Here is a 9,576-nt window from a genome sequence, read left to right on the forward strand (position 1 = left end):
TCCGACCTAGATATGGACCAAAAGGTCTCCTGTCGGCATGCTCCGCCTTTGTAGTCCTTTGTAGGTAGGCTTGTGAATTTAGTTCCAGCGGAGCTAGCCGATTTAGGGACTGGCTTGTAGTTTCTGAGTGGCTTCAAGTAGTGTGTTTGGAGATGTTAGGGAAGTGTTGGTGTGATTTGGAAAGTTGTGTAATTTGGTAAGAGTTTGATTTTCACTTGTGGGCATGCGGGTGCATGTGTGTGGGGGTGGGGGTGTTTACAGCAGTCTCCCGACTGGGGAGGAGCAGACGAGGTTGGCTGTGAGGACGAGGAGGTCGGCTTTGGGGGAGTCGTCCGCAACGAGGCGTTCGAGGGCTGTGGCAGGGTCATTGAAGGTTGTCCTTAGGGGCCAGAAGTGAGCTTCCATTGCGGCGCACAAGAAGAGGCAGTGCGTGAAGGATACTCCAAGGCAGGTCCTGAGGGGCCATCCTCGTTTGACAGCGGTAGAGTGGTACTCCGATTTCCAGAGGTCCCAGGCAGCGCGGTCAATATTGCCAAAGAAGTCATTTGCAGAGGGTTGGATTGGGGTGACTTTGCTGTTAGGCAATGTGGCACCTGTTTTGGCAGTTTTGTCTGCCATCTCATTCCCAAGAAGGCCCACGTGCGAGGGGACCCATTGGAATCGGAAGTGGACTGCCGCCCTGCCGGCCTCCGTTAGAAGGCACAGGACGTCGTTAAGGATGGCGGGACGTGACGCACAGCTGCCATTCTGGATAGCTATCAGACTGGATTTCGAGTCTGATAGCACCGTTACCTGCGGTGACGGGTGGGGGAGGGTGAGTACTTTTCGCACTGCCTCTCTGATGGCGATGAGCTCAGCCGTGATGATGGTGGTGGGGGGTAGTTTCACTGGGTAAGCTTCCTTTGTGTTGTGCAGGTAGATGCCCGCTCCTGAGCGCCCATCTTCGAACACTGATCCGTCTATATATATCAGCAGGTCGTCAAGGTATATGAGCGCAATCTGCTCCTTTGCTCGCGCTGCAAGCGTGTGTGGGTCGTCTCGACGGCTAAGCCCGGGAAGGTTAAGCTCCACCTCAGGAGGGGTGAGGGCCCACGGAGGGAAGGGGTCCACCTGGCATTGTGCAATCCTCCGGTGCTGGCCGGGTTGGATTTTGGCCTTCTTTCAGATGTCCCTAACTGTAACGGGAAGGCCGTGAACGGGAACGGGGGTGGAGGCTGAGTTCCAGCTCTCATCCATCTCTTCATCTGTAGAGTTGGGTACCTTTGCAGAGCTGAATAGGTATGTACAGGCATCCTTCTTCAGGCAGTGCCAGAGTGGTAAGAGGTCGGCTTCATTGTAGACTTGGGCCTGGGGAACTGACTTTGCCAGTCCTAGCCCTAGTCGGAGCGCTTGGCACTCTACCCGAGCCATTCTTTGCACGGCCGTCAGAGGGAGGTCGTGGAGGGCGTGGGTGCCGAAGAGAAGGCGGGAACGCACAAGGCTCTGAATGATGGGAATCAGAGATTCCCTGCGTTGGCCCCATTTCTCCCGACGGATGACTCTGGCAAGATTGAGCGCCCGTCTGGCACTGAGGCAGACTTGGCTCAGGTGCTTGTTCCAAAGGCCGTCCCGCTGGAAGGTGACCCCCAGGTAGCGGACGGAGGCAGCGGGTTTCACAGCAGTACCGCAGACCGTTATTTTATTCCAGTCCGGATACTGACCTGCGTTGCAATCCTTGCTGTGCACCGGCATGTATACAGTCTTGGTCCCAGAGAGGGTCAATCCAAGATCCATGAGGTGGTTCACAACCACGTCCACTTGTTCTTGAAATACCCTTACCTCCGCCCGATGGTTCGCCGAGGTCTTCTTTGGCCGTCGGTACCTAGACTTCCTCCAGAGGGCTATGTCGTCCGCGTAGGCAGTGACTACGGTGTCATGTCGCACCCCCTCTCCCACCCCCGCTAGTAGCAGGGTGAAGAGTAGGGGGGCGACGACGGAGCCTTGGGGGACCCCCATGTCGATTTTGGCTTGTGAGCTGATGATCCCTTTCCACCGGACCGCTATCGTTCTGTCGGTGAGAAACGACTTCACGAAGTTGAAGATTGTGTAACCATTAACCATCACCCACCACGCACGTGATCCACATGCTTGCAACATAGCGAGACTCCCCCTCTTGCTAACCTTACATTTCCCAGAACATACATCTAACGCAGCACATCTCAAGACAAACAAGATAAAGATAACCAATGTCACCAGACTAACCTATTATAAACTGCCCTATTATATTCCACGTAGACTAATATAGATATAATATACTTAACAACATCCACCAACTATAGGACTAACCCTCATATATAAACTGACCCTAATGCATAGAATAGCGAGACTAACGCCTTTGCTTACAGCAACCTACTAACAACCTATATAACCTATAACACCCATGTCACGTAGTGAGAGCTGGGGTAGGTGAAGAGCCTACCGGCCAGACGCCAGGCTAGGCAGACCGAGAGGTTGCCAGCCTATTGTGCCCTAGGTCAAGGCCTGGCACATATTGTTATTTGCCCAAAGGGCCCATTTGTAGTTTGTTAACCAGATCGCCTCAATTGTTAATAAATAGAAAAACTCCCGCTTTGGAGTTTATCTCGCCCGCATTGAGTCCTCCTTATGTAACCAACAACCCTTTTTCCACGGTTACATAAATGGTGGCAGCGGTGCTCCCACGCCCTGAATAGAAACGCCGTACTTAGCCATACAACCAAGGTTACACAACCAATCCAACTGGCGAGCGGTACTCTATTCCAAACTCCGAAGAGACAAGCCTACCTTATACCAAGAAACACTGGTTACATTCGCGCCTACCACAGAAGGCCGAATAAAATCTTCAGCCATTCAAGCCACGCCTACCATTCAGAAGGAACAGACCACGGTCTACGAAGAAGAAATCCTCTATCTTCGACTTCTCAAGCTCCCAGACTAAAGGAATCAAGCCACTTGATTCTATTCAGCTCCAAGCAACATACGCCAACCAGCCACGCCTACAATTCAGAAGGAACAGACCACGGTCTACGAAGAAGAAATCGTCTATCTTCGACTTCTCAAGCTCCCAGAATAAAGGAATCAAGCCACTAGATTCTATTCAGCTCCAAGCAACATACACGCCAACCAGCCACGCCTACCATTCAGAAGAACAAGATCATTGTCTACGAAGCAGACATCGCCTGTCTTCAACTTCTCATCAACCGCATCAAAAAGCAAGCTCATCACTTCGTCAGCAAGCTTTTCAAGCAAGCAACACGTCTACACACTACCCCTCCACCAACCACTCCCTTCGAGACGACAGTCTGAATTCTAAGATTGCATCAATCTTAGAATCGGTAGTGAAATCGAAGGCTTTCGATTTTAAACCACCTGGTGGCAGTACGCTACCAATCACTCTCTGTAGACAGATGTCTACAGAGACACCTCTGTCAGAATAGAAGAACCTGTCAATTCTGCACAGCACCTTATCAAGATTCCAATCCAATTTCAAACAAGACTCCCAACCAAGAGATCGAACTTCAATCAAACCACAAGATTCCATTCAGCTACCACAAGATCCAGTCTCCGAAAGAAGATACTCCACCTCACCCCTACCATCCTCACCCGAGAACAACGCAAAATCTGCTAACTCAGCACCTCGGTAAGCATTACTAACAATCACCCCTCTATCCCTTCAAGCAGTGAACCCAAGCTGAGACCAGACAATTCCAATCATCTTTAGAGATCCAGCGCACCAACTCCTAGATCGATACGACATCACGACTTCAGTCAAGACGCAGTGGACCCAGGCCGACGAGACACATCCGAGAGACAATCTCATCCGCCATCCACAACTACCGTCACCAATCACCGTGAGTATAAGCCATAGACTCCCACTAATTCCCCCTTTTTTTATAATTCAGGAGCCGGACGAGAACCCGCCTCCACCCCATCCCTTCATGACCAACCAGACGAGGGAATTCGCAGCGGTTAGGCCCAGACCCGCCTAACCAACCTCCCCCCCCCCCTCCATGACCAGCCAGACCCGGGAATTCGCAGCGGTTAGGCCCAGATCAGCCTAACCCACCTCCAACCCCCTCCATGACCACCCAGACCAGGAGCCTCGCATCGGTTAGGCCCCGACCCACCTAACCCACCTCCACCCCTTCCACTCAGACCAGGAGCCTCGCATTGGTTAGGCCCCGACCCGCCTAACCCACCTCCACCCCTTCCACCCGAACCAGGAGCTTCGCAGCAGTTAGGCCCGGACCCGCCTAACATACCTGCTCTTCGCATCGGGTCAGCATTCTCGCTTACCCACCCCAACCACCCAACCTCACCCTCCACCCACCGCCACCCTTGGCTCGAGCTGCTCGCGAAAATTGTTTGCCCAAGCAATGTTTCAACACCAGCTAGGAATTGTACCTTCAGCCTACGCCAGTCACAAACCACAGTGCCAACCAGTGCTACCTACTCGTCAGTCATCAAGTTCAAGTAATGTAACCCCCCTGTATTTCCACGGATATTTACAGTTACTCAATGGGACCTTTCGCAGTGAGAGATTTGATACCAGACACCGCCAGATCTTGTAATTCTTGCCGGAAAATAATTACTTTTTTGGGCAAGGATTATAAACTTACAGAGGTATATCGTTGTACATTATTGTGTCTGAAATTTAAGTCAATTAATTTCATGATTGCAAACGGCATATAGCATTGTTTGAGCCTCTATTTATAATTACAGATGATATTCGTAAAACAGCCTATAATTGTATCAAGCCAAGCAATTTGTCATTTTCTACCGACTTCAATGGACATATACTGATATATACTTTCAACTGAATGCACCAAGCAATAGGCAAATCTATGTAATGTATAGAAAATATATTTTTGTATCGAAGACTTAATTTTTCCGGTACGATAACTAAAGCCCCGTCCACACGTACCATCACGCATCAGCGACTTGATGCAGTAGTCGTGTTGAAAACTTGTTACTAGCGTCCGGACGGGCTGCATCACTGCGAATACCTTGCGCGAACAACCAGATCTCAGTCATCATTTGGCTTTCACGGTTTGAGGATGTCTGCCGGCGCTCTACTCATTTAATCATTAAACCACCACAGCTTTGGAGTGTATACATTTTTCGTGCCAACATCAGACTTCTTTGATGCATTGATGGCAGTCATTTCCCTGTGAAACTGTGTTTTCAGGTTATAAAGTGTTTTGGTAATGTCTTCATTCCGCACATTACATTTTGTTAAAGAATAGAAGTCAGCTTTCGATGTTTGTACTTTTTATATTTCTCATCTTATATTCTTTGCACTTGATATTCCAAATGGCTGGGTACTGCTTTAGTAGCTTAATGTAATGTAATATAATAGTCTTCGTCCACTCGAAAGGCTTTGCGGAAGTTGCTTGTGCCATCGTATGAAACTAGAAGAGCGAAGCAGAGCGCGTGCTGCCTCTCCCTTCAACTGTTGACACACTGCGCAGCGATTAGAAATCGGTACGCCCATGACTGCTTTCATGATGCAGCGACGTTTTTCAACTCATCGCTTCAATACATCGCGCATCAAATACTCGTACGTCCGCCACCACTGTTGTTATATTTTTATCTCACTGATTATCTTCATATACAGGACGTGACAGTGATATCCATTATTTTTCGACACTCTTAGATAAATTCCACAAACCGAAATCGACATCCTCTAATTTTTACTGCTTATACTTACTTCAGTAAAAATAATTACCTATTTTTAGTTTTATCTTATAATTAAATTAACAAAGCCTTATCACACACCAGTAAGTAAAATTTATAACATTAAGAGTCATGTTTTTAATTCTAAATACACTTATGTAGCATTTATGTCGTACTTTTTTTTAATATCGATTTCCAAATTAGCTAAGTCACCCCTTTGCCTCATGGAATGTGAGACAATTGAAAATTCTAGCACTAATAGGAAACTACGAGCCTGACTGCGAAAGGTCCCATTGTAAACACATTATGTCGCAAACGAACAGATAGGCACATACAAATAATTTAAATAGAACTATCAGAAATAACTATTAATTACAGTTATAAAATATAAAAAACCACGATAGACAAAACTCAATAATTAATTAACAAAACATCCACTAGTGTAAATCTTAACTTACGAAATATTTTTTCAATTTTAACGTAGACTAAAAAATATCAAAATGTCACCGCGAAGAAATCTCCCAGGCAGTCACCCAAAACCTAGTAAATTAGGATATACCAATATACAACGACAAATCCCAAGATGAACATAACTAACACTTAAACTATGAAATTACATTGATTATTCCTCCTTCGGACGCAGGACGTAATGCGATTCGATAGGTTAGGTCCTCACGATCATTTACTTATAAAAACTTTTTCACTATCTATAAAAGTACTTCTTCACTTCCTTCCGACCGTGAAGCCCCGGAATAATACACTCAGACCCCCCTCCACTCTAAGAAGATGAATAAGCATTTCATACCATACATACATTAAAAAAAAAAATCAAAAATTAACTGCCTTAAATAAATATGAATATGTATAAGCGCGATAATAAGAACAACAGAAAAAATATTTTCCCATGGAAATTTTAACCAATAACCATTCTCAATACTAGCAACTTTGTATATATCTCTATGCAATGTATAAATATTTACCTATATTTATATGAATATTTAGCTCTACACAAACTAACATTAATTAAAAATAACTAACCATCTAGGATATCATGTCTTCAGTACAGCTATGACTGTAGTGAAAGTGTATATTCCAAAAAATATCTCAGAGAAAAGAGATCATCAAAAATTCTCATTGAACAGAGAAAGAACACAAGTGAAAAGTGAAAATTCATTCTCATTGAAAAGAGAATATATCAGTGTAATTTTTATAGCTTTATTGAACATATTCAAGATGTGATAATATACGTACCCCCCCCTTTTTACTCAAACAAATTTTGCAGATCAATATCACCCACTAGCAATTCACAAATTATCATATCTTAATTTTTTTTTTTTTTTTTTTTTTTTACAATTATGTATGCCAACCCCACTGTCACGACCTTAACCCAAGGTACGCGGACGTACCTCAAAAGGTCAGGGAGGCAATGTAACCATTACTAACCATCACCCACCACGCACGTGATCCACATGCTTGCAACATAGCGAGACTCCCCCTCTTGCTAACCTTGCATTTCCCAGAACATACATCTAACGCAGCACATCTCAAGACAAACAAGGTAAAGATACCTATTATAAATCTTTTATTATAAACTGCCCTATTATATTTCACGTAGACTAATATAGATATAATATACTTAACAACATCCACCAACTATAGGACTAACCCTCATATATAAACTGACCCTAATGCATAGAATAGCGAGACTAACGCCTTTGCTTACAGCAACCTACTAACAACCTATATAACCTATAACACCCATGTCACGTAGTGAGAGCTGGGGTAGGTGAAGAGCCTACCGGCCAGACGCCAGGCTAGGCAGACCGAGAGGTTGCCAGCCTATTGTGCCCTAGGTCAAGGCCTGGCACATATTGTTATTTGCCCAAAGGGCCCATTTGTAGTTTGTTAACCAGATCGCCTCAATTGTTAATAAATAGAAAAACTCCCGCTTTGGAGTTGATCTCGCCCGCATTAAGTCCTCCTTATGTAACCAACAACCCCTTTTCCACGGTTATAGATTGCCGGGGAGACCCCTATGGACTTAAGCTTCCATAGGAGCTTTGTGTGCCAAACGGTGTCGAAAGCCTTGGAGATGTCTAGGAAACAAGCGTGAAGAATTCTTCTCTGCCTTCGGGCTCGCCGGATGTGTTCGGAGAGCTTCACAACGTGGTCCGTTACGCTTCTACCCCTCCTGAACCCCGCTTGAAGCTTCGGGAGGCACTTGTTCGAGTCCACATGGTGGCTTAGGCGGTTCAAAATGATACGCTCGTAGACCTTTCCGACGTGGGAGGTGAGGGCCACGGGCCGGTGGTTTTCCACCAGGTTCCTCTGTTTGCCTGCCTTGGGGATGGGGACCACGATTGCATGTTTCCATGCCAGTGGTACCACCCCTTCTCCCCAGCATTTGTTGTAGATCGCCAACAAGGATTGCTGGAGGGCGGGAGGGAGGTGTCGCAGAAGTGGGTACGTGATTTGGTCTGTAGCTGGGGATTTCTTGGTGGCCTTTATGGCCCTGAGGGCCCACTTCAGCTTGAAGAGCGAGAGGTCCGTGTGCTCCCCCTTGGGGGGGGGAGAGGTCCACAAGGTCATCCTGGGCTGCCCGGAAGTTGCTCTTCTCAGCGGGGAGGCTAGCTGAGGAGCTCGCGTTGGCAAAGTGGTGGAGGAACCCCTCCGCCTTATCCTCGGCTGTGCGTAAAACCCTCCCATCGGGGGCCTTGAGGTCATCATCGGGGGGGCTGTAATGACTCTTAATTTCCTTGAACCTCCTCCACGCTTCGGTGAGGTCCAGCTTGTCCTTCTTGACGTTTTTCCAGTAGTCTAGTTTTGTTTGAGCAATGGTCTTCTTGCACAGAGCTTTGGTCTGTTTCATTGCGATGTAGGCGGACTCCGAGCCTTCCCTTCTTTTTTTCGACGGCCTCCTTGCAGTTCTCCGTCCACCAGGGATGGCCGCGTCTCCCGTGTTTACCGCTGGTTATTGGGATGGCTAGCCGGGCCGCCTCGAGCATAATGTCCGTAAAGAGGGTGTTTAATTCCTCTACCGGGCGGGTGAGCTCGAGTTTGAGGTGGGCGTCGGCTAGGTGGGCTTGAAAGGTCGTCCATTCCACTTTTCCCAGGTTGAAAGTCGCCTGAGATGGCGAGGGGTTGGTAGTGGCGGTGAGGTGTAAGGTGATGGTGAGGGGGGGGGGGGGTCGGAGGACAAAGTGTCGTCCTGGACCGCCCATTCAGCAATCCCCGCAATGTTTGGGGATGCGAAAGAGAGATCTAAGGCTGAGGTGCCATTTCCTGGGCAGTCAGGTAGCCTAGTGTGCCTCCCATCGTTAAGAAGGACGATGTCAGCCGCGTCTAGTTGGGGGCATAATTCTGGTGAGGAATGGGGATATCCGTCCTCCCAAAGGGCGTCCCTTCTCTTGAAGTCACCTCCCACGATCCAATTGTCCGGGAGGGTTCCCAGCCACTCGAATTTACGCGACGTGGTTGGGTTGTAAAAATTGAGGACGTGTACCGACCGGCCATCCTGTGAAGAAACGGAGGATACCACCCCGTAGCCTTTTTCCAGGGGGGAGCCTGGAAGTAACCCAGGACGGGCGGCCAGTCCTATGGAGACGGTTCGAACCTTGCCGGACTCGTCGGTTGTGAAGAAGGGAGGGTAGTGATACCCTGGCAGGGTTGGCAACTGGTGAGGAGAGGTGTGGAGGGATTGTAGTGCAAGTACCTGATAGGAGTTTCCCGCAAGGTGCTGCACTGGGAGGTCCCGGGCGGTGTTAATCGCCCTACAGTTCCACTGCATGATTTTAATTACCTCCATTGTTGGTGATCTCTAAGATGGAGTTTAGGATCACGAAGATCCCATCTAGTAGCTTGGCTGCTTGTGGGTTGGACCGT

The 9,576-nt window shown here is 47.7% G+C and overlaps 1 protein-coding gene across 1 annotated transcript; it reads right to left on the reverse strand.

Annotated features, from left to right (window-relative positions):
• Positions 1-255: 255 nt before the first annotated feature.
• LOC143018373 (uncharacterized) lies at positions 256-1,773 on the reverse strand. Its single transcript, XM_076173733.1, has 2 exons — positions 1,177-1,773; positions 256-1,110 (listed from the first exon to the last, which is right to left on the reverse strand). The coding sequence occupies exons 1-2, from the start codon at positions 1,771-1,773 to the stop codon at positions 256-258; spliced, it is 1,452 nt and encodes a 483-aa protein (XP_076029848.1).
• Positions 1,774-9,576: the final 7,803 nt, after the last annotated feature.

The sequence above is a fragment of the Oratosquilla oratoria genome, chromosome 34, assembly GCF_046742065.1.
Source record: "Oratosquilla oratoria isolate Oo_2021 chromosome 34, ASM4674206v1, whole genome shotgun sequence".
Lineage (NCBI taxonomy): Eukaryota > Metazoa > Arthropoda > Malacostraca > Stomatopoda > Squillidae > Oratosquilla > Oratosquilla oratoria.

Coding starts and splice junctions, on each gene's coding strand:
- LOC143018373 (XM_076173733.1), bottom strand. CDS start 1,773: ATGGATCTTGGATTGACCCTCTCTGGGACCAAGACTGTATACATGCCG. Junction 1,111..1,176: donor TTCACGGCCTTCCCGTTACA/GTTAGGGACATC, acceptor GCACAATGCCAG/GTGGACCCCTTCCCTCCGTG.